This window comes from Scyliorhinus torazame, chromosome 3 (genome assembly GCF_047496885.1).
Source record: "Scyliorhinus torazame isolate Kashiwa2021f chromosome 3, sScyTor2.1, whole genome shotgun sequence".
Taxonomy (NCBI): Eukaryota; Metazoa; Chordata; class Chondrichthyes; order Carcharhiniformes; family Scyliorhinidae; genus Scyliorhinus; species Scyliorhinus torazame.
The window spans coordinates 239,224,469-239,250,753 of NC_092709.1; the positions used below are offsets into that span (position 1 = coordinate 239,224,469).

At 47.4% G+C, this 26,285-nt stretch overlaps 1 protein-coding gene across 2 annotated transcripts in view; it reads left to right on the forward strand.

Moving 5' to 3' along the window:
- LOC140409020 (chondroitin sulfate proteoglycan 4-like) overlaps nucleotides 1-26,285 on the forward strand; it is a 192,539-nt gene that overhangs the window by 146,963 nt on the left and 19,291 nt on the right. For both annotated transcript variants that reach the window (XM_072497047.1, XM_072497048.1), the window contains one exon: nucleotides 3,830-3,999. In XM_072497047.1, coding sequence (XP_072353148.1) covers nucleotides 3,830-3,999 — 170 coding nt within the window. The remainder of the gene's footprint in view (nucleotides 1-3,829; nucleotides 4,000-26,285) is intronic.

Sequence of the window (26,285 nt, forward strand, 5' to 3'; positions counted from 1 at the left end):
GTAGCGGAGAATCGCCATTTTGGGTGTCTCGGGCGATTCTCCGGCCTGCGCCACGCAGAACTCGACAGGGCCGATCTCGCCGCTTGGGTGAATCGCGGGAGGGTGTCGGACTGGCGTCGCGTGGAAAAATGGCGCGCCAGGCGATTCTCCCAACCGGCGTGACATTTGGACATTCTGAATTCTCCCTCAGTGTACCCGAACAGGCGTCGGAATGTGGTGACTAGGGGCTTTTCACAGTAACTTCCTTGCAGTGTTAATGTAAACCTACTTGTGACAGAGAGCTTGCGCGGGCTTTAGTCAGTTCACCTTCTTTGATTATATGAACAACACCTTTAATAAACCTCTCATCGTGATTTTGAAGAATCCAGAGTCTGAGCACCTCATTAGGGGCTGGTTTAGCACACTGGGCTAAATCGCTGGCTTTGAAAGCAGACCAAGGCAGGCCAGCAGCACGGTTCTATTCCCGTACCGGCCTTCCCGAACAGGCGCCGGAATGTGGCGACTAGGGGCTTTTCACAGTAACTTCATTTGAAGCCTACTTGTGACAATAAGCGATTTTCATTTTTTTTTTTTCATTACCTTTTCTCTTTGCGATGACAAAGAAACATAACACAAGAGAAAACTGGTGATGAGGATTGAGGCAAGAAAAAAAATCGCTGAAAAAGAAGTTAGTCGCCTGAGCAGTGGAGAAGGCATCGGGCGCAACAGAAGAGTTCTGGAATTGGTCTCTCTCACACAGACGCTGGACAAAGCACTGCCGCTAATGGGCGGCACTGTGGTTAGCACTGCTGCCTCACAACACCAGGGCCCTGGGTTCAATTCCAGCCTTTGGTGACTGCCTGTGTGGTGTTTGCACATTCTCCCCATGACTGTGTGAGTTTACTTCCGGGTGCTCCGGTTTTCTCCCCACAATCCGAAGATGTGCAGGTTAGGTGGATTGGCCATGATAAATTGCCCCTCAGTGTCCAGAGTTAAGGAGGTTAAGTTATGGCGTTATTGGGATAGGGCAACTGAGTGAGCTTGGGTAGAGTGCTCTTTCAGGGGGTTGGTACTGGTTCAAGGGCTGAATCGCCACCTCCTGCACTGTAGGGATTCTATGTTCTAACTGTGAGTAAGAAGCCCAACAGTCGAGGAAACCTCCTTGTGTTGAACGGAGTGGGGTCTGCGCTGCGGGGACCTGTGGTGAAGCTAGATGGGCTTCAGGAAATGGAGGTTTCCAAGTCTGCCGACTCTGCATGTGTCACTACTCTTGGGGAACGGTCAGCAAATGGGATAGTTTGTGTCATACCTTCCATAAAAATTGGAAGGGAGGAAGAAAGAACAAAAAAAATGACAGCACAGGAACAGGCCCTTTGGCCCTCCAAGCTTCCACCGACTATGCTGCCCATCTGAACTAAAAGCCCCTACCCTTCCGGGGACCATTTTATTCATAGTGCACACAGTGGTTATCATTGTTGGTTCACAGCGCCAGGGTCCCAGGTTCAATACCCGCTTGGGTCAGTGTCTGTGCGGAGTCTGAATGTTCTCCCCATGTCTGCATGGATTTCCTCCAGGTGCTCCGGTTTCCTCCCACAAGTCCCAAAACATATGCGCTTGTTAGATAAATTGGAAATTCTGAATTTTCCCTCTGTGTACCCGAACAGGTGCCGGAATGGGGTACTAGGGGCTTTTCACAGTAACTTCATTGCAGTGTTTAAGCCTACTTTAGATTTTGTTTATTTGTCACGTGTACCAAGGTACTTGTGACAATAATAAAAAAATTAGATTCATGTATTTGTCAACACGCCCCTTAAAAGTCACTAAAGTATCTGCTTCCACTACCTCACCCTACCGTGTGTTCCAGGCTCCCACCACCCTCTGTGTAAAAAATTTGCCTTGTACATCTCCTTTAAACCTTGCCCCATGCACCTTAAAGCTATGCCCTTGAATAATTGACTCTTCCACCCTGAGAAAAAGCTTCTGACTATCCACTCTGTCCATGCACATCTTAATCTTGTAGACTTCTATCAGGTCGCCCCTCAATCTCCATCGTTCCAGTAAGAACAAAGCAAGTTTCCCCAATCTCTCCTCATACCAATGCCCTCCATACCAGGCAACATCCTGGTAAATCTTTTCTGTACCCTCTCCAAAGCCTCCACATCCTTCTGGTAGTGTGGTGACCAGAATGGAACACTATTTTCTACGTGCAGCATAACTAAGGTTCTACAAAGCTGCAACATGATTTGCCAATTTTTATACTCAAATGCTCCGGCCAATGAAGGCAAGCACGGTAGCACAGTGGTTAGCATAGTTGCTTCACAGCTCGAGGGTCCCAGGTTCGATTCCCGGCTTGGGGCTCTGCCTGTGCGGAGTCTGCATGTTCTCCCCGTGTCTGCGTGGGTTTCCTCCGGGTGCTACGGTTCCAAAGATGTGCAGGTTAGTTGGATTGACCATGGTAAATTGCCCTTAGTGTCCAAAAAGGTTAGGTGGGGTTACTGGGTTACGGGGATAGGGTGGAGGCATGGACCTGGGTAGGGTGCTCTTTCCAAGAGCAGGTGTAGACTCGATGGGCCGAATGGCCTCCTTCTGCACTGTAAATGCTATGTTTCTATGCTGTATGCCTTCTTGATTATCTTCTCCACCTGCATTGCCACTTTCAGTGACCTGTGTACCTTTGCACCCAGTTCCCTCTGCCTATCGATACTCTTACGGGTTCTGCCATTTAGTGTATTAGACCTTGCAAAATGCATTACCTCACATTTGCCCGGGTTAAACTCCATCTGCATCTCTCCTCCCAAGTTGCCAACCGATCTATATCGTGCTGTATCCTCTGACAGTCCTCATCACTATCCGCAATTCCACCAACCTTCGTGTTGTCCGTAAACTTATTAATCAAACCAGTTACGTTTTCATCCAAATCATTTATATATACTACGAGTAGCAAAGATCCCAGCACTGATCCCTGCGGAACACCACTAGTCACAGCCCTCCAATCAGAAAAGCACCCTTCCATTGCTACTCTCTGCCTTCTATGACCTAGCCAGTTCTGTATTCATCTTGCCAGCTCACCTCTGATCCCATATGACTTCACCTTCAGTAACAGTCTGCCATGAGGGACCTTGTCAAAGGCCTTACTGACGTCATGTGGACAACATCCACTGCCCTACCTTCATGAATCATCCTCGTCACTTCCTTGAAAAACACAATCATGTTAGTGAGACACAACCTCTCCTTCACTAAACAATGTTGCCTGTCGCTGATACGTCCACGTATTTCCAAGTGGGTGTACATCCAGTCTCGAAGAATCCTTTCCAATAATTTCCCCATGACTGACGGAAGGCTCACCAACTTTTAAATACCTGGATTATCCTTGCTACCCTTCTTAAACAAACGAACAACATTGGTTATTAACCACCCTCTGGGACCTCCTCTGTAGCCAGTGAGGTAACAAAGATTTCTCTCTAGGCCCCAGCAATTTCCTCCCTTGCCTCTCTCAGTATTCTGGGGTATATCCCATCAGGCCCAGACTTGTCCACCCCAATACTCCCTCTTTTTTGATCTCCACATGACCCAAACTATCTACATACTATTCCCAGACTCATCATCCGCCAAGTCCTTCTCTTTGGTGAACACTGATGCACAGTACACATTTGATATCTCGGCCATTTCCTCTGGCTCCAAGCATAGATTCCCTCCCCTGTCCTTGAGTGGGCCAAACCTTTCCCTGCCTACCTTCTTACTCTTTATATATTTATAACAACTCACTGGAGCTAGTGAGCTAAACTTTATTCTTTCTATGCGCAGCCAGAATTTGAACTGTAATCTCATTCACTGAATTTTATTCTCCCAGGAACAGTTAAACGTATTCAACCCAAACATTTGAAAGCTGCAACCAATGATGTGAACACTGGAAATCGAACCATAATATACACTCTGGTTAATTTTCCAAAACTTGGTAAAGTGGTAAAAGTTGAGACTGACAACATGACAACTGAAGCGACCAACTTCACCCAAAACATGGTAAGTGTTAGTCGGTACCTTTGTTTTGGTCTGTATCCTATACGCTCAACAATAAATAAACATGTATTGATAAAATTGTCATTTTTATGCAACATCTAATAATCATTTGTAAGAAGAAGGAATTGCATTTCAAATCTTCAGGACACCATCGCATGCATCACCGACAATAGTTATACTTTGGAAGTTCAGTTTACCCAACACAGTTGCTCTCCTGTTCCTCTTTAGATAGTGTCATGAGCTCTTTGAGATTCGATGGAAACTGGGGCATTAGTCTCATCCAAAAGTTATCGCCTACGACAATGCGACATCCACTTAATATTGCATTGAAGTCCTGGAGTGGGCCTTGAACCCACAATCCTCTGAGTCAGAAGTCACGGTGCTACCACTGACCCAAGGAGACAATTGTTTTGATATTTAGTAATTAAAATCACCTTTTTCACTTCATAAAATAAAATATTTAAAAGCAGACTTTAGTCAGAAAAGCAATGATTTTTGTATCTGTCCTTTGGCTAAAGCAAAGTATTGGCTTCTTGGTTGTCCCTTTAAATCTAGTCAAAATACATTAGGAGCTAGAATTTCTGCAATGGTTTTCTGTATTTTCCGAGATGTCAGCTTGTCTGTGTCTCACCCACCTCTCGATCTATCCCCCATATTATGGGGGCCGGTAAGGCGTCAGGCATCCTGCCTGCCTGAGGCCTATTGAGGATCTTAAGTGGGCAATTAAGGCCTTATTCCATCTGCAACACAAGTTATCTGTTTGCAGGGGGAAGGCGAACAGCCTGGCAGCTTTGACGGTGTGAGCTGCTCTGGGCAGAAAGGGAGAGAGACCTCCTTTGAGGGAGTCCAGTGTATCCATCGGGGGCACCATCCGAATACGGTACCACCGTTGTCCGTCCTCAACTAGCCAGTCTAACCCCCCCCCCACTGCACCCTCTCACGGAAGTCTCCCAACCATGCCCACCCAAAATCCCCAGACTCATCTGAAGCCCAGTAGACATCTTCACTTCTTCGTCAGGAATGGTTGTAGTCTGGGGATTTCCGGGGCAGCCATGGAGTGAGTGGCTGCACATTAAGTGGCTCCTGCTCAAGATTAGATTTTTTGGTTCTTTTTGCCCATTTTGCAGGGTGTTACACAGGTGGAAATTGTAGGAACATTGAGAACTAATGATTCTCCTTTAGTGGGTAATGTCTAATGTCTACTAAATGAGGAGTGCAACAAACTAGGAGCAAAAGTCAGACCAGGAGAACTCTCGCGATGCGTCAGAGAAAAAGATGGCAGAGAGACCTGTGTCGTTGTTGCCCACACAATGATCAACGGAGCAACGAGTGGCATTTTTGATGGCGGAATTCCAGCAGCAGAGGAAGGCGGCCTCAGAAGACTTGGCTAAGGTGACAGAGCCAATTTGGGCTGCCCTAGAGTTAGTGGAGCAGTGCCCGGAGTGCAAAGCGCATCGCTCCAGAAGGTTGAGGGCCATGAGGATCATTTACCCTCGTTGAGGAAATGCTGTTGATGGCGGAGGGCCAGAAGACATGGAGAAGGTAGTCGACCTGGAGAATCACTCAACGAGGCAGAATCTGAAGATCGTGGTGCTGTCTGAAGGGATCAAGGGAGTGCAGGGCACAAAGTATGCAGCTAGGAATGTGGATCGTACCACCTGATAGCGCTGCTAAAGATGGATGCGAAGCTGTTGGCGTAGGTGCTGGCAGCGCATATGAAGGACTGTGTGCCAGTAGGTGATAGGCAAGGACAAAACGGGGTTCGCGAAAGGGCAGTAGCTGTTGGCTCTCATTAGAAGGCTGTTGAATGTGGCCATGATGCCTGAGGGGGCCAGGAATGGAGATGATAGTGTCTATGGCATTTTTTGTGTTGAGTTGAGCATATTTGCTTGAGGTGTTGGGACGGTTTGGGTTTGGGCAGGGGTTCGTAGATTGAGTTAGGTTGCTGTTCGAGCCTCCACAGTGAATGTTCGTACGGACAATGTCAGTTCGGGGTATTTTGGTCTGCATCGGGGAACGAGGCAGGGATGTCCATCGCTCTTTTGCTTTTCGCTTTGGCAGTCAAGCATCTGGCAATGACACTTAGAGCCTGGGGGGGGTGGGGGTATTGTGAGGGGGGGGTGGAGCATCATAGTTGGGCCCAGTTGCACTTGCTGAATTTGGTGGTGGGGACGAAGGAGGATTTTAAGAGGTGGGCTGTTTTGTTGTCATTAGCTGAAAGAGTCCAGAGAGTTAAAATGACAATGCTGCTGAAGTTTCTGCTCATCTTAAATCTCCTGATTTTGTGCCCAAATCTTTTTTTGAAGGATCAAACAGGTGACCTCAGATTTTATGTGGGTGGGTAAGGTAGCCTGGATTAGGAGGGCGTTTTTGGAGAGAGACAGGCGGAGAAGGTGGTTAGCGCTGTTGAACCTGCTGAATTATTACTGGACGGGAAACGTTAAGACGGTCCAGAAGTGGGCAGTGGCATTGTTGTGGCATCGGATGGAGGAAGCCTCGAGTAGAGGGACAAGTTTGAGAGCACTGTTATTGGCACCTCTTTTGTTCTCGCCACCAAGTACTCCACCAGCCCGGTAGTGGTATCAGCGTTAAGGGTATGGAATCAATTCCAGCAGCAAAGATGGAAAGTAAGTCACTGTGGGCACTGATCTGTGGCAATCACTGGATTATTCCTGCGGGCTTAGTTTCTACGTTTAGGGCATGGAAGCGGGCGGGGTGGGGGGGGGTGAAACAGTTTTCAGAGTTGGGAGAGCTAATGGCAGACTTCCAACTACTGAGGGGGAATGGGTTTTGGTATCTGCAAGTCAGACATTTTGTCAGGAAGGAGTGGCAACGTTCTCAAAATTACCACACCTGGCGCTACAAGATGATATTTTGACCAACGGCGAGATAGGGGAGGGTAGGATCTCAGACATATATGGGGAGTTGATGGAGAGAGAGAGGAAATAAAATTGAAATGGGAAGAGAAGAAGGGGGGCGGGTCCTTGGAGGCTGGGCTATGGAGTGAGGCCCTGCAAAGGGTAAACTCATTCTCCTCATGTGCGTGACTGAGCCTCTTCCAGTTTAAAATGGTGCATAGGGCACACATGACAGTGAGTCCTTTCTTTCCGGGAGTAGAGGATAGATGCGGGCAGTGCGTAAGGGAACCGGTGAATGATGTCCACATGTTTTGGGCATGCCCAAAGTTGGAGGAGTTCTGGGAGGCCTTTGCGGGAACTATGTAATAATAATAGCCAACGGTTCTGGTTCTGCTTGGGGCCTGCATCGAACTCCCACAGAGACCAGTGCAGTCCAGCTCCGGCATATTGAGGGAGACCGTGTCCCCTTGTTTACTGCACTAGCTGCTGTAAGGAAGGTAGGTGTAACGGCTCTGAACCCGTGGGTGGCAATATTTGGAGATTCAGAAGAACAAGGAATGCAGATGGGGAGAGAGGCTGACATGTTGGCCTTTGCCTCACTGATAGCCCAGAGGTGGATACAATTAGGATGGCGGGACCCGGAACTACCTCAAGTGTTCCATGGGCAGCACGGTAGCACAGTGGTTAGCACTGTAGCTTCACAGTGCCAGGGTCCCAGGTTCGATTCCTGGCTTGGGTCACTGTCTGTGCGGAATCTGCACATTCTCCCTGTGTCTGCGTGGGTTTCCTCCGGGTGCTCTGGTTTCTTCCCACAAGTCCCGAAAGACGTGCTGTTAGGTAAATTGGACATTCTGAATTCTCCCTCAGTGTACCCGAACAGGCGCCGGAATGTGGTGACTAGAGGCTTTTCACAGTAACTTCATTGCAGAGTTAATGTAATCCTACTTGTGACAATAAAGATTATTATTATTATTATAAGTGACGGTGTGGGTGAATGACTTGGTGAAGTTTCTGCACCTGGAAAGGATAAAGTTTGATATCAGAGGCACAAATGAAGAATTCTTCTCAAGGTGGTGGTAGTTCATCGACTTCTTTAAAGAGTGGTAAAATGTCAGCGGAGGGGGATGTATGGGGGATTTCTTTTGTTACTATAGTTAGAAAACGGGGCAGAGGGAGTGGGCTGGGATGGACGGGTTTGGGTATCTGGAGTGTGGTTTGTGAAGGATGTTTATTGGTGTTGTTTTTCTCTTTTTCTGTACATAATTGAAAATGACTCTAATAAAAGTATTTTTTTAAAAAAGGAATGGTCGTAGACCCAACAGTGGCCACTACTGTTTTGTGACGCTGCTGGGAATACATGTGCTCTGGACAATCATATTGGCCTGCAGTTCTCATGGAAGGGTCTCCCTGTCTCTGATGGACAGAATTCCCACTCTGCACGAATTATGGCTGCCTAAGGCTGTGGGGAAGCCAGGTTTCCGATTGGAAAGATGCCAACGGGGGCAGCACGGTAGCATAGTGGTTAGCACAATTGCTTCACAGCTCCAAGGTCCCAGGTTCGATTCCGGCTTGGGTCACTGTCTGTGCGGAGTCTGCACATCCTCCCCGTGTGTGCGTGGGTTTCCTCCGGGTGCTCCGGTTTCCTCCCACAGTCCAAAGATGTGCAGGTTAGGTGGATTGGCCATGATAAATTGCCCTTAGTGTCCAAAATTGCCCTTAGTGTTGGGTGGGGTTACTGGGTAATGGGGATAGGGTGGAGGTGTTGACCTTGGGTAGGGTGCTCTTTCCAAGGGCCGGTACAGACTCGATGGGCCGAAGGGCCTCCTTCTGCACTGTAAATTCTATGATAATCTAAACTTACTTTTAGGTCGGGAACCTGGTAATCTGTTCTATAACACCCCCCTTCCCCCCCCCCCCCCCCCTCCAAACCCCGTAAAAGTTAAATCCATAAACTAGATACAGCCGGAATCTTGTGTTTACCTGAACTTGATTCATGCTTCAAGTTTCATTCATTTGTTCTACAGAACATTTTTCTTGATTTATCATTCAATGGGATTGTTGATTTTACCTTTTTGGAGAAACAGAGGGAAATACTGTAAAGTCTTTCCTCAGATAACAATTCTATTGTTCAGCCAGCATTATATAGTTGAATACAGCTATTTATTCTGAAGAGTGTTTGATAACCCATATATATTCTAAAAAGCTCTCTATACAGTTGTCCTTAATCATTGCCTACTTTCCAGCTATTTTGTTTAATGCAGTGTAATATACTGAGCATGATCTTGGATTCATGAAGCAGTATTCAAATAATTGACCAAAACTGTTTTTATGTACAGCATCATGATTTTTGTTGTAAAATTGGGCAGGTATTGGTGGAATGACAGAAAGTAACGGGTAGAGAGAATAAATGGGATGAAGAATGATTCCATTAACTTTAAGTACTGTAAATAATTCATGCAGAAAGCATTAAGAGCTAATGAAATATTCAACCAGTAAGTTTGAGCTTTGCCAAGGGGACCTGTTATATAAAAATAAAGAGGGATCAGTCAGACCAGACATGATAAATACTCTATTTTCACAACCTGGAATAATTCACTTATTTTTATTTGATCAATTATTCAGAAGTTTAAAATGAGAGCCGCTTGTTTTTTTGAGTCTTCAGCATTTATGCCATTTAATTTTTATCTTTGGATTTCCCATCCTTATGTTTTGACCTTGGGCCATGAATGTTTTTTAATGTACTAAAGTACACAGATGTTCTACTAGTAACAAAGTGAAATCATTTACTGAGTCACATAGGATCAAGACAGTCAGATTTTTATAAAGTTATATATTTCATTAGGCAGTAACCCAAACATTGTGAATATTTTAGTACAAACATAAATGATGTAGAGTTCAAAAAGAAAACAATGGCCCATAGCTTCCAACAAGCTTTAGGCCTGCTGGCATTGCAAGACTATAATGTGCACTTAGCTGCTTTTGAAAACTAGACTGAAACCTCTGATGGTCAGAGCTGTTTGGGGCCTGCATCGAGCTCCCACAGAGACCAGTGCAGTCCAGCTCAGGCATATTGAGGGAGACCGCGTCCCTATTTTTACTGCACTAGCTGCTGTAAGGAAGGTATGCATAAGAGCCCCAGTGGAATTGACAGGACAGGGAGACGGTAAGTGTCCAATTTGGGTGGTTGAGAGGGTTGGAGGTGGGCGGTCAGGGGGCCAGAAGGGTGGGGGAGTGTCGGAGATCGTGGGTGGGGGGTGGAGATTGGAGGTCACGGGGATATGGGAGGATCAGAGGTCATATGTCCGGGGATTTGAAGTCAGGGGATAGAGGGACTTGGGTTGGGAGGGTCATATCAGCTGGTCCAGCCAGGTCAGAGGGCTTGGGTCTGATCGGAGGGTCGAGTCGAGGGAAATCAGCTGGGTCGGGGGTCTGTTCAAGGGGAAGTCCAGTCGGATCTGGGGGTCAGGTCAGGGATGAAAGTCACGGCTGCTGTGGGGGACAGGAACAAGGGGGAGTCCCGTACTGGTATGTTCAGGAGTAGGGGAAATTCCAAGGTCCTTTGACATGATTTCCAGGCCCTTCGCTGGAACAACAACCCTCATGCCTACAGGAGGATACCGTCTTCTCCGGTCAGGTCTGAGAACTTTGAGAAGAAAGCCTTCAACTTGCCTGGTAGCCGCCGATGCCGACTACTGTACAGCAGCAGATGCCACACCTTGGCAAGGACAAGGGTCATTTGCATCCAGTCACGAATACATGATATAGTGACGGGCAAGGAATCCATAAATTCAGGTCAGTGACTGTCTGCTATCGGGGGGTTTGCGAACTCGATCTGCAGAGGAAGATGGCTCCACGCATCAGCATGTGCAATCTGGGTCTCTGGGCAGTGCTCGAAAGCATTTAATAACAAAGTCCAATGCTGAAATCTTACGGAAGAAATTAGTGGGATCGCCTTGTCCTCGCAGAAGAGGTCCAGCAACGGCTTGTGACCCCCGATGATAAAAAAAATGGCAGCCATAGACTGAAAAAATGTCTTCACCCCAAATCGACCATCAGACATTCCTTTTCTCTTTGAGGATACTTATGCTCAGCCACAGCCAGCATCCAGGAGGCAAAGGCAATCGGACGTTCACGGAGAGACAGGACTGCCCCAATCCCATATGCCGATGCATTACTTGTGACAAATAATGGTTTCAATGGATCGAAATGCATCAACAACCCTGAAGAGGACAACCACCATTTCACTTTTTTTAAACGCCTCATCCTGCCTGGGCCTTGCTCCACACCCAAGGATGATGCTTCTTGACAGGGGGCCAAGTAGTTGCCAAAATCGGAATGAATCTGCCATGATAATTGGCCAATCCAAGAAAAGAGCAAAGCTCTGTGGCATCACTCAGCGTAGGGGCCAGTTGGATGGCTCCCACTTTTTCAGCAACAGGTGAAGGCCATCTCGGTCTATCCAATACCCCAAGTAGACGATTTATTTTGTGTGAAACACGCACTTCGCGCGGCGCAGCTGGACCCCATACTCACAAAAGTGCTGCAACACCACTTCAAGGTTCTGTAAATGCTCCTTGTCCATGGCCCCCGTGACTAACACATCATCCACGCAAACCACAGCGCGCGGCAATCCGCACAGGATGTTCTCGATTACGCGTTGAAAGACCACACACCGAGGATACTCCGCAGGGCAGTCGGGTGTTAGAGACTCTTGTGCGTATTAATTGTGACATACTTCCATAAGGATTTATTGAGCTCCAGCTGTAGATAAGCATGGCACATGCCATGAATGCGCAGCCACTGGCTAGTGTAGCATAAAGCCATGTTCACCGTCAATTTATAGTGTTCGCAGAGACGACTGTCTTATCCGGCTTCATGATGGGGACCACCAGTGCCACCCAATCAGCAAATCACACAGCTCAAACTCTCCAAGCAACGAAGTTCGGTCTCAACTTTCTCCACTAAGGTGTAGGGAAACGGGCAGGTACGAAAATATCGGGGCTAGGGTTCCGGGTCCACCTGGATCTTGGCTACGGCCCCTTTAATTGTACCCAAACCAAGGCTGGAAAACACCAGGGGACTTGCTCACAACCTCACACACACGGCTAGATTCCACTTGGAGGATATGCTGCCAATCCAATTGCAGCTGGTGTAGCTAATGGCGGCCCAACAGGCTAGGGCCACTCCTTTGCACAACAATGAGGAGAAGGCAAACCAATTGATGCCCATAAACCACCAGAGTATGTGTCGTCCCCACAATATTCAGTCACCAGTGTAAGTGACCAAATGAGCCGCCATGTTGGATTTGATGTAATGCCACGTATGCCGAGGTACAGTGAAAAGTACAGTCCAGACAGATCGTTCCATCCATCCATGAAAAAACATAGGACATGCATAAATACGCAACATAGATTATCATAGAATTATCATAGATTATCATTGAATTTACAGTGCAGAAGGAGGCCATTCGGCCCATCGAGTCTGCACCGGCTCTTGGAAAGAGCACCCTATCCAAGGTCAACACCTCCACCCTATCCCTTTAACCCAGTAACCCCACCCAATACTAAGGACAATTTTGGACACTAAGGGCAATTTATCACGGCCAGTCCACCTTTGCACATCTTTGGACTGTGGGAGGAAACCAGAGCACCCGGAGGAAACCCATGCACACACTGGGAGGATGTGCAGACTCCGCACAGACAGTGACCCAAGCCGGAATCGAACCTGGGACCCTGGAGCTGTGAAGCAATTGTGCTATCCACAATGCTACCGTGCTGCCCTTAAATACATAACATAAATACAGACACAAGAATCCGGCGAAGCATACAGGAGTATAGTACTACTCAGTAGATGTGTGAAGAGAACAGATAAGTCCATAAGAAGGTCATTTAGGAGTCTGGTAACAGTGGAGGAGAAGCTGTTTTTGAATCTTGATTGTGCTGCCCGCTTTCCCAAGGCAGTGGGAGGTGTAGATGGAATCAATGGATGGGAGGTGGGTTTGTGTGATGGACTGGGCTGTGTTCGTGACTCTCTGTAGTTTCTTACGGTCTTGGGCCGAGAAGCTGCATACCAGGCTGTGATGCCGACAGATAGGATGCTTTCAGTAAAAATTGGTAAGAATCGATTTGGATATGCCGAATTTCCTCAGTTTCCTGAGGAAGTATAGGCGCTGTTGTGCTTTCATGGGCATAGCGTCGACGTGGGTGGACCAGGACAGATCTATATTAATGGCTTAGATGCAATGATAGAAGATACTATAGCCAAATTTGCAGATGATACTAAAACAGGTGGGATAGTAAGTTGTAATAAAGAAATAAGACATTTACAAATGGTAAGGGATACGTTAATGAGTGAGCCAAAACTTTGCAGATGGAGTTTAGTGTGTAAGTGAGAGGTTATCTATTTTGGTCGGAAAACTTATTATCTAAATGGAGGGAAGCTTCAGTGCAGAGTGATCTGGGTGTCCTCTTGCATGAATCAGAGAAAACTAATATGCAGGTACAGCAGATAATAAGGAAGGCAATGGAATGTTGGCATTTATTGTTAAAGGAACAGAGTTTAAAAGTAGGGAAGTGTTTCTATGACTGTATACGCCATTGGTGAGACCGTACCTGGAGTACAGTGTACAGTTTTGGTCCCTTTATTTGAGGAGGGATATAGATGCATTGGAGGCAGTTCAGAGATGGTTCACTAGATTGATTCCTGAGATGAAGCGTATGTATTATGAAGAGAGATTGAGCAGTTTAGGCCTATACTCTCTAGAGTTTAGAAGAATAAGAGGAGATCTAATTGTGGTATATAAGATGATAAAAGGGATTGACAAAGTAGACACAGAGAGGATGTTTCCTCTTGTGAGACAATCGAGAACGAGAGGTCAGAATTTGAGGATAAGGGGTAGCAGATTTAAAACGGAGATGAGGAGAAATTAATTCTCTCAAAGGATCGTGAATCTGGAATTCACTACCCCAGAGTGTGGTGGATGCCGAGACATTGAGTAAATTTAAGGAAGAGATAGACAGATTTTTAATTAGTAATGGGTTGAAATTGGGGGTTGAAGGGTTATGGAGAATGGGCAGGAAATTGGAGTTAAGATCAAGATGAAGTCAAGTTCATACTGAATGGTGGAGCAGGCTCGATGGGCTAAATTGGCTACTCCTGCTCCTGGCTCTTATGTCTCTATGTTAACATTCTTACCTGAGTCCATTGCTCCTGGGTTCAATACCACCTCAGAAACCTCCAACCACTCCAGTGCAGCAATGAACGAATGCTGCAGTGTCAGAGGTGGCATCTGTTAATGAGACATTGGAAGAACATTTAAAGGGATTAGGTTAGGATTTGAGTTTGTGTGCTTGCGGGGCCTTTAATTCCCTAAAAGTGAGATTAGTTTGGGATCCCACCATCATCCGTCCAGACTTCACCCCGATGGTTTTTAAGGTGAGCAATAAACCCCTATGCCGCTGTCGGGTAATGTATTGAAATATTCTAAGAGGTCATTCATTTCTGCTTTAACAGCACGAGCTTCCCAAACTGTCAGCAACTCACCAGTGTCACCAAGGCGAGTGCTGACAGGCTCTTAAATCTTTTATCAGTAAAATTGAAGAACTCCAGCCATGGCTAGGTGAGAGGCCGCTGATCACAGCACTCCTTCCCAAAGTGTACTTTCAGTGCTTTTGACATCTTGACAGCCATTTCACCCGTCTTACACTTACTCATCATCAGCCGCACTTCCATGCTGCTATCACTAGCTTTCGGAGCGCTGCTCCTTCCTCAGGTGAATGAAGAGGTATGTTCCAGAAACATATATATAGACAGATTCAAAGATGCCAGACAATGCTTGGAATGCGAGCATTTGCAGGTGATTAAATCTTTACAGATCCAGAGATGGGGTAACCCCAGGATAAAGAGGTGTGAATTGTCTCAAGCCAGGACAGTTGGTAGGATTTCGCAGGCCAGATGGTGGGAGATGAATGTAATGTGACATGAATCCCAGGTCCCGGTTGAGGCCGCACTCATGTGTGCGGAACTTGGCTATTTTTAACCTGGTGTTGTAAGACTTCGTACTGTGCTCACCCCAGTCCAACGCCGGCATCTCCACATCAAGCCTTCACCATGACATGTGAGCAGCTGACTCAGCTCCACCATGCACCTTTGACGAAGAACAAGAGAAGAAACAACACCAGCAGCAGGAGCACCTCAATCACAGCTGACGTCTCAATCACATGCCTCTCCGCAGGATACACAGGATGAACACAGAGATCTAGCTCGAAGGAGGTGACTCCACACACAGGATCTACAGGAAGTAGATCAGCTCTCTCGACGGGTCTGAATGCCAGGCTTCAGGGAGTTCAGATTTTCATTGCAGATTGGTGCTGACATCCACAGCCTCCTGGACCAAGACCTCCTTCTCAGTGCGTCAGGTGAGTATGCATTGCCAGTGGCCGATGTAGCCACCTGGGTTGGCCAACTCCCGACGTAAAATGGAGAACAGCAAAGGCTGCAGGGAAATTCAGCCAACACAGGCAGAAACTAGCAGGTGCAAGTTGACTGTGTATTAAACTCTGCAAAAGCCCAGACAGCATCGATACAAGCAGCCATCTGCATAATAATGTAGCAGCCATCTACATACCAATGCACGATCCCCGGGAAAAATCAAAACATTTGGGATAAACAAAGCCAAGCCAGACTCCCCGGCGCCAGCAGGAGCCAACACAAAAGAGGTTAACGGACACCTCAAGACCGCCCATCGATCAGGGAACCGCTCCAGTATTGGAGAAATCGAACCAAGCGATTGGAACGAAGTCCAATCACTTAGAACCAGGTACAGGGTCTGCCCCGAAAGGCGGGAAGCCCCCGGGGACTATAAAGTTAAGCCCCAAAGTTTGAATCGTTCTTCTTGACCGGGTCACTCAGCAACGCGAACCAACCCCTGACAGTGACCGGTGCAGCTGCCGCCAAAAGCCAGTAAGTCTTAAGTCAACGCTCGCTACGAGATAGGTGCTCCTAGCTACTAATCCGTATCAACTTCGAATCCCGCAGACTCAGAACCCGAACGAAAGGCCATTTGTTCCCCTGACCTGGTGGGCCAGTCCGAAGATAAGTATAGGCCTGTTAGTTATAGAAGTAGCTTAGACGTAGAATTTGTGCATGAGTAGCGATTACTGTGTATAATAAATGTGCTTTGATTTGAATCTTACTAATCGGTGTATTGAGTTATTGATCATTACTTGAACTTGAACCTCGTGGCGGTATCATAAAGATACCTGGCGACTTGAGAGCAAAGGTTATAAAACAGAATCAATTGAACCAACCAAAAGTAAGCAATATATTACTGGCGACATCTGACGGGACCCAAACTAGAAGTGGCTTAACCACTCCGGGAGAACCCAAAAATTTGAATTAGAGATCCAATTGGGAACAGAAAACAACAAGTGTTCAAGCAGTTCTGATCAATCCTCATAATTCGGAAGTGTGTGTATGCATGCATAACTAACAGGGCTATAAGGTAAACTGATAGATTTTTTTGTTGCGACAAAACTGTCGGGAGTTTGTATTTCGGAAATTAGCGAAAGCCGTACCCGTAATTACAGCACCGCCTTAGTCCCCCTGTTCCAAATTTTTTTAAAGCATTCTGAGAGGAAAGATGGCAATGCAGGCAATGCAACGCCTCATGAACCCAGAAGAATTTGCGGTTGCAGCGACCAGCAGCAGTAGAGTAGGACAATGTCCCGTATGGGAAGAAGAAATCAGGAAGTACCTCAAAGGGAAAGGATGGCCCCTTTGGAGCGAATTCTGTAACAACGAGGAAACAGATCCCGGGAGTATAGGACATACTTGGTGGGAGTACCTGAGCCAGATTCACAAGAAGAGCTTAGGAAAAGCTCGCAAGCCGATGGCAATCGTGTCCTGCTTGGCACAATTGCGAGGCACAGAGGAGGTCATTGGGACGCTCCGGAAAGATGTAGAAGGCATACATCGAATGAGCAAGGTCGATGTCAGTGAGGTAGAAAGAGAGAACTTAGAGTTAAGGAGGAAGTTGGCAGCAAAAGACGGAGAGGTGGATGATGCCAAGGGGGCACACCAGTCTTGTCTGGCGCATTTAAGCAGCTTCCACTCCCAGTATGAAAAGGCCTATGAGGACACGCAACGTGCAGTCCTGATACGAGAAGAAACCGAGAAGCAGGTAGAGGCATTGCAGAGGCAGTGTAGTGACCTGAAGGCACCACGGAGCAAAGACAAAGCTCACTAGACCACGCAAAGTGCCGGAAGCAGATTGCAGAGCTGCAATCTCTGCTTTCAGTTCAAAAAGGATTCCAGGAAACCTTTGGAGCAAAGTTAGATGAGGAAGACGGCCCTGATTGGGAAGAGTTGAATGAGACAGCGCAGAGATATGTTCAGGGAACATGTGCGCAGAGAAATCCCCAAAAGAGGAAAGCGCCCCAACCCCCCAAAGAGCAGATAGTTCAGGCTCCAATGAACCCAGTCACCACCCACCGCACAGCCACATCGGACGATGCGGAATTTCTGTACACCACCCCCTTAACAGTGACCCAATTACGGGACGCGTGCGAGAAAATCACCACGTTCCTCCCCACCTCAGACCCCCACCACTTCTTTGCCAGAGTAAAGCAGCAGGCGACCATGTACGGCCTGGATGAACGAGAGCATGTAAAGCTCACAGTTTTGAGTCTAGACCCTTCGGTCGTAGCAGCCCTTCCCGACCCACAGAATGTAGGAGGAGGCACCCTTGCAGAAATACATACCGCGGTCCTAGATGCGATCGGGTATAACAGGGGTATAACCCCGTAGATGGCCTCAATAAATGCAGGCAAAAGAAAACCGAGCACCCCACAGCATTTGCTGGATGCCTGTGGATCCATTTTGCAGCAGTTTTTGGAGACTTAGACCGCGCCCATTTGTCCCCAGACAACATGGCCAAATGGACCCGCACCCTTATCTCCCATGCCACAGAAACAGGACAGAAAGCTTGCGCCAATTATGATCCCTCCGAGGAGGCTCATAATGAGAAATGGGTCGTAAAAAGATTGTCCCGCGCCTGGGAGCAGTCTGTACAAAACAAACCCGCAGTTAAAAATCACGAAGAAAAGCAGGCAGAAGCAGACATACAAGCAGTTAGAACACACCAGAACCCCGCATGGGTAAATGAAGGCAAGAACAGCCCCCCACAAAAGTCACAGGAGTGTTTCAACTGTGGCCATTTAGGACACTTTGCAAGAGAATGCAATGCCCCACGAAAGCCACAGCGAGTCCAGCAGACGGTCACTCTAAGTAAGAATAAGACAGAGCCTATACATAGTGTGAGCACCCGTTCAGATCAGACGGACCTGAACGGAACGGACTGACGGTGTTCGGGCTCCCCCAGTTGGGTCTGCGACACCCTTTGGGATAGGTCCGGACGACCGGTAGTTGCAGCGAAAATTCGGGGACAGCCCATCGAATTTCTATGGGACGCAGGAGGGTCCCGCAGCACAATAAATTCCTCCACCCTGTTTCAAAAAGACACGTGGCCCACTACAGCCACTATCACCCTCAGCGGCTTTACAGGCCACTCACAGCAGGGACACATCACAGCCCCTGTACCCATTCAAATCGGCAACACCACCACCAAGCACTCCATAGTTTTAGTCGATCTACCCCACACAGCAGAGCACATTTTGAGCATAGACTTTATGAATTCCCACCACCTTTCATTTGATCTAGTCAACCAATGTGTCTGGAAAATGGCAAAATCTGCAAGAGCCCCCGTAACGCTCACAACAGGCGAATACGGCAACAAAATTAGCGCAGTAGGCGAATTTTGGTTTAACCCGACGACAATTAGCACGGACAAGCAGGTTAGGGCAGTGTTACAAAAGAACAGGACAGCATCCCCGACCCACAAACACGACTGTGGCCGGATGACTGGTTCAGTACACATCACAGGACCTGACCCTAGACCCCAAAAGCAATATGGAGTTCCCCAAGAGGCAGAGGGAGAAATCGCAAAAGTAATCAAAAGCTTATTAGAGCAGGGCGTATTTAGATAATAGCCTCCACTAATAATGCCCCGATTTGGCCAGGGAGAAAGCCCGATGGATCATGGTGACTGACCATCGATTACCGGGAACTCAACAAAAGTACCCCCACAGCAGCCCCCACAGTAGCAACAAGTCCCGAGACCATGCTCAAGCAGGGACTCAATTCCCGATACTTTACGGTTTTGGATATCAGTAATGGATTCTGGTCTATTCCATTGGCAAAGGCGTGCCAGTACAAATTTGCCTTCACCTTTAAAAACCAACAGTATACGTGGACATGCCTTCCACAAGGATTCCACAACTCCCCCTCCATTTTCCACCGACAGCTGGCAAATGGTTTATCAAAGTTTTCTCGCCCCGAATGTCTGGTCCAGTACGTAGACGACTTACTACTGCAGACAGACACCAAGGAAGAGCACATTGAGCTTCTGTCCGAACTTCTGGAACTCCTACAAGCAATTGGATGTAAAGTTAACCCCAAAAAGGCCCAGATTTTGGAAAACAGAGTGATATATTTGGGTACAATTATCACGCACGGTAAACGCGAGATCAAGTATAAAAGGATTGACTCAATTGTCAAATTGCCCCTTCCCCAGAACGTTTCAGCCCTCCGGTCGTTTTTAGGACTGGTTGGCTACTGCCGAAACCACATTGACGGTTTCGCCAGCAAGGCAGCACCCCTGTCAGACCTCCTAAAGAAAGGAGCTCCCTGGGAATGGCTTCTGCAGCATACGGATGCTGTGGACTCGTTGAAAAGAGCACTCATAGCAGCCCCTGCACCACAAGTTCCAGACCCGCTTTCCCCTTATGCGATAGATCGCACCCCTATGCAAGCACAGACCGTGCACCTTCAGGAACGGCACGAACAGTTAAGGCCCGTGGCTTACGCCTCCAGAGTTTTAGCTGCTGTGGAGCAGGGATTTTCAGCCTGTGAAAGGCACCTGCTCGCAGTTTTTTGGGCAGTACAGTATTTTTCTTACATTACCGACTGAACCCCATCACAAACCTGACGGAACACACCCCCACCCAACTTTTACTGGACGGACGACTCAAGGACGGTACAGTTAGTCAGATAAGAGCAGCTAGATGGACCCTTCTTTTGCAGGGACGGGACATCACTGTTAAAAGGACAAAGACCCACTCTTTTTTAGCCGACAACTTACAGTACCCCGGAACCCGCCATGAATGTGAAATTATCTCTCCACACCACAACACAGGCCCCTTTATTGCTAAAACCCCCAGAAAGATAGGTAGTTCAACCCAGAGCCCCAAGCACACAGACACGTGCGAACCCATAAGGATATATGTGGATGGATCTTCCACAATATTAGAAGGGAAGCGCATAACAGGATGCGGCATTTAGATTGAGGACGCGCAGGGACGCGCCCTAGAAGAAATAGCAATAAAACTTCCAGGACACTTAGGCGCGCAGGCAGCAGAACTTACGGCCATCGCATACATAGTGGAACACCCAGATTCCTTCCCCATCCAAGCAGACATATATTCGGACAGCCTCTATGTCTGCAACAGCCTTACGGAATTCCTACCCCTGTGGAAAGCAAGAGGATTTGTTTCCGCAGATGGAAAACCCCTCCCCTCAGCCCCATTGCTCCGTCACATATTAGAGCGAGCACAGAACAGGTCTTTTGGAATAGTCAAAGTTTGAAGTCACCATCGTTCCTCCCCCACCCCCCCTGGAAATGTAAAAGCTGACGCACTGGCTAAAGCAGGTTCCAGGCATGGATATTTTTGGACACCCCCCGAAAGCGCACCAGTGAATGCAGTTCAGGTCTCGCAGACTAATATCGAGGATTTAGTGCAGGCCCAGAAGCAGGACAGCAATCTCAGGGAGATTTTAAACGGAAACTATCCAGCACCCTATGATAGGTTTAAAAATGCTCTGACCACACATGACGGTGTGGTGTTAAAAGACACCCTTTATGTAGTTCCTGAACAGGACAGGAATCAACTGATTTGTTTATTCCATGACAGTCATGGACATCAGGGAATCAATCCCACTAGAGCCCACCTCAGGCAGCTCTGTTGGTGGCCGAGTTTAAAGGACGATGTAAATCACTACATTGAGAATTGCCTTATCTGTGCCCAGAACAACCCGGACAGATACGCCTTAAAAAGGCTCAGCTCAGTCACACCCGACCTGTTAATGGCCCCTGGACTAACCTCCAGATTGATTATTTTGGACCATTGCCCCCTTGCAGGAATGGTTATAAATATGTACTCGTGGTGATAGTCACGTTAACAAAATGGGTGCAAGCATTCCCATCCAGAACTAACACAGCAAAGACCACAGCCAAGATTTTAACCCACCACATCTTTACGAGATGGGGACTCCCCTGCAGCATTGAATCCGACCAAGGTTCCCATTTTACGGTACGTGTCATGAAGAACGTCCTCACGATATTTGGCATCACCCAAAAATTCCACATAGCATACCACCCCCAGTCGAGTGGTATCGTGGAGCGCATGAATCGGACCCTAAAATCCACCCTCAGAAAAATGGTCCAGCAAAACAACACCACTTGGGACTCAGTCCTCCCTTTTGCGCTGATGTTTTTGCGAAATACAGTTTCAACTTCCACAGGTTACACGCCACACACTCTCATGACCGGATGTCCAATGAAAGGCACAGAATTTTTATTAAGATTAAATTTCACCAGCCCCGAAGTGACGGCCCTCACACACGAGAAAGCAGTAGAACAATTAGTGGCGAACGTAAAAATAGCTCAGCTAGCAGCCACAGTGAAATTGGGCACAAGAAAGAAACAGAGCAAGGCCTGTTTCGATAAGACAGTGCATGCGACTGAGTTCAGTGTAGGACAGCAAGTCATGCTCTCCGTATACAACCCCAGCACATTCCTGTCACCAAAGTATTCGGGTCCGTACTCCGTTGCAGACAAAGTAAGCCCTTCCGTCTACAAAATAAAGTAACCAAATGGAAAGACTGCGTGGTTCCATATCAACCAGCTGAAGGCATATGGAACACAGTCTAACCACGCACACCACGTCATGCTCGACGCAGCAGACCACGCCCCGCCCACAGCCAATGTAATCCTACCCTCCCCCAACATGTTCAGCCCAGCCACGGACTCAACCTCGACTCCACCCCCGAAATATACACTCCGCCATGGAACGGCCACAGACAGCAGCAGCAACGACAGCGACTGTGACTCGGACAATAACCACAGCACGCCTCCCTACTATCCCCATGCAACAGGACCCACACCCAGCGAATCTGAGCACGATTCGAATGATCCCTTCATGACCACTTTCCTAAACAAACCCCACCACTGACCACCGACCTACAATGACGACCCCGATTCCATCCCCACAGAACTAGACACCATCTTTTGGCACCGAGATAATTCGTATAGACTCGTCCGGAATGACGAGAGCGATCCCAAATCACACCATGCAGCCCTATCAGCCCTGATACACTCGAGAGTTTGGCATCCGGGAGAAGATGACAACTTTGAGTTTGACTTTCAAAACGAGAACCCCTTTGCGACCCTGTTCGCAACCGAGAACTGAGGTGTCCAGATGATGTTTTAAAAGGAATCGCTTGGGAGAAAACGGTGTCCTTTCTGATGGAACCTGCAGCATGTTTTATGTTGTTTGTAGTGTTTTGTTAAATGTTGTATGTTAGACCGGAATTTTTTTTCCCCACAGCCCCACGCCTTTTCAGCCGAAACCTCTGAGAACTTGTCCGCAGAGACTTGTTAATGTCCCAGACGCCAGTTCAGCGGAACTCGTCTGTTGACAGATACACAGACCCCCGTTCATAACTGCCCTTCTGGTTCGAAGGTAGAACCAATACGGCAGCCCCCCACGATGACTACATTTCTTGCCCGTTCTTGTCGGTTGCTCAGGCAGTGGAGAAACGGCATTGGGACCCGCCCTGCCTGGGAATCCCCCTCTGGTCAGCTAATCTCGGGTAGGGCACACACGGCATTCTACATAAAGGGAGTAATTGGCACTGAAGGACAGACAGGCTATCATACGAGATGTTAAACCAAGATACTAACAGACACTATGCTTGATCCCACAGAACTCCAGAAGCTCCAGGACCAGAGAAGAGAAGTGACAGAAGAAGAACCATGAGGACATCCTCCGCGTGGCTCATAACCCTAATGGACATTTGGTTGCTCAACACCCCCAGCCGTTAATGATTCACTTCCCCACAGTACCCAGAGCCCAGTCACAAGCAACACCACACCATCTTGGCGTGACAGGTTTATAACCTGGTACTCCCTGTCCTATGTAATAGAATCCTTGCTGGTATTGGCGATACTCTGCTGCATCGTGCAGACTATTTGTCTGAGGAAATGGAGAAGGAGAGCCTACCGCGCTCGAACCCCGGTATATAGGATCAGATCCCCTATTTTCGGATATGACCAGACCCCCGACCCCCACGATCTATAATAAAGAGCATTCGTTTGCGATTTGTTGTAAATAAAGAAATGTTCATGAGCAATTGTACAATCCTGAGCTTGACTGCCAAGCCAGAAAAATGTGTATAATACTGCTATGATTTGTTTGAATGGTTTAGGAAGTTAGTGTGATGAAATGTTTGAGTGAGTGTAGTTTATTAAGGATAGTTAGAGGATCCGATTTTCTTGTTTTGTAATGCATGTCCCTGTTTGACATAGCGCCCCTCAGAATTGTCAGTTAAAAAATTTTTGCATAGCTCTGCCGGCAAAAGCCAGTAAGTCTTAAGTCAACGCTCGCTATGAGATAGGCGCTCCTAGCTACCAATCCGTACCAACTTCGAATCCCGCAGACTCAGAGCCCGAACGAAAGGCCATTTGTTCCCCTGACCTGGTGGGACAGTCCGAAGCTAAGTATAGGCCTGTTAGTTATAGAAGTAGCTTAGAAGTAGAATTTATGCATGAGTAGCGATTACTGTGTATAATAAATGTGCTTTGATTTGAATCTTACTAATTGGTGTATTGAATTATTGATCATTACTTGAACTTGAACCTCGTGGTGGTATCATAAAGATACCTGGCTTCTTGAGAGCAAAGGTTATAAAACAGAGCAATTGAACCAACCAAAAGTTAGCAACACCGACAAGGTGCCTGTCACTCTCCTCCATGATCTCCTCCACTCACTTCTGCAAGGAGAAAGCAGAGGACTCATGTGAATAGGAAGGAAGGACAACATTTATGGAGGGAGACTCTGAAGCATGGGTACGAGAGTGCAATAGCCTGAGGGTGAGTGTGAATGTTCAGACTGAGATGTGAGGCACCTAGACAAAGGGAAATGAGTTGGGGGTTTTTGGAATGTTTAATCGTAGAATTCATATATTTGTGTTATATTATTTAAACTATCAAGTTTGTGTCATCCTTTTGGAAGAGCAATCCAGTAACTTCAAAGGGAAAGGAGTATAAAAATTGAAAAGTCTTGCTAAAACTTGGCAAGGCACTAGTCAGACCGCACCTGGAATACTGTGAATAGTTTTGGTCCCCTTATCTAAGGAAAGATATACTGGCATTGGAGGCAGTATGGGGAAGGGTTAGGGTCACGAGGTTGATCCTGGGTATGGAGGAATTTTCTTTTTAATAAATTTAGAGTACCCAATTTTTTCCAATTAAGGGGCAATTTAGCGTGGCCAATCCACTTAGCCTGCACATCTTTGGGTTGTCGGGTGAGACCCACCAAAACACGGGGAAAATGTGCTAACTTCACACGGACAGTAACCCGGGGCCGGGATCGAACCTGGGACCTCGGCGGCGTGAGGCAGCAGTGCCAACCAATGCGCCACAGTGCCACCTTGAAGAATTTTGTTATGAGGAGAGGTTAGGCCTGTAACTCTTTGGAGTTTAGAAGAAAGAGAGGTGACCTTATTGAAACAAAATGGATTCTCGGGGGGCTTGACAGGGTTAGATGCTGAGAGATTGTTTCCCTTGTGGGAGAGTCTAGGACCAGAGGACCCAATCTCAGAGTAAGGGGGTCACCCATTTAACATTTAAGACAGATGAGGAATTTCTTCTTTCAGAGGGCACTGAATCTGTGTAATTCTTTACCACAGAGAGCCATAGAGGCTGGGTTGTTAAATATGTTCAAGGCTGATCAGGCCACCTGACCTGCTTTTCATGCCGTTTGCCGCCTTCTGCACAGGAGCGCTGGGCTGGTTCATGGCCTAAAGATGGTAAAAGACCTCTGCGCATGTGCCACCATTTCCCAGCCAGTACATATGCAGGAGACCTGAATTCCCGACCTCTGACTGACAATTTAAAATTAAGGTAAGTATTTGTATTCCTTAACAGCATCTCCACTCCGTATTCACATTTCGAAGGGCAGCACGGTGGTGCAGTGGTTAGCACTGCTGCCTCACGCCGCCGAGGTCCCAGGTTCGATCCCAGCTCTAGGTCACTGCCCGTGTGGAGTTTGCACATTCTCCCCGTGTTTGCGTGAGTTTCGGCCCCACAACCCAAAGATGTGCAGGTTAGGTGGATTGGCCACACTAAATTGCCCCTTTATTGGAAAAAAAATAATTGGGTACTTTAAATGTATTAAAAAAAGGTATTTGCGTTTTGTTTCCTGTGCACCAGAAACAACCAAAGTCAAATTTGCCTGCATTGTTCCTGTTAATCGCATCAGGTGCATGCTTGGGCACATGATGCAACATTTTCCAACCCAAGCACTAAAGCAGTCCGTGCACTGCTGGGGATTTAGGAGCACAAATGGAAAGGAATGGTTCAGGGGGAACCCTCAAACAAATAAATGTATTATGATGCCTAGATAGTTAAACAAAAAATTACAATAGATTATAGTCTGCACCATGTTGGATAGATGCTGTTGATAATGATTTCAGCTTTCTGAGTTACTCCATTACTAAAGAACAATTTTCTCTTCAGCATTGCCAATAGCTATTTCCCCGCCATAAACATTCCCAGAAGTTGTTTTCAATGCATGATTTGTGGCGTTCCAGCATTGAAGATTTCTCACAACATCTTTGGAAGCGGTATTCGCAGATCTAAATGAGGGCAGTCTCCCCACCCCATCACCTGCTCCCTCCACCTCCACAATTTACACCCCCACCATCCATACAGGTCGAGAACCATCAGGCGTTCACATACACTGGGCTAAATCGCTGGCTTTTAAAGCAGACCAAGGCAGGCCAGCAGCACGGTTCGATTCCCGTACCAGCCTCCCCGAACAGGCGCCGGAATGTGGCAACTAGGGGCTTTTCGCAGTAACTTCATTGAGGCCTACTTGTGACAATAAGCGATTTTCATTTTCATTTCATTTCACTACAATCTTCACCCTTTTGGTTCGTCGGCAGATACAACCACCTGAAAAGCCACACAGCAAATTTGGAAGTACTCAACGCTTGTGCAAAATGGGAGCAAATGATTAGGGTCTATTGTTCCTG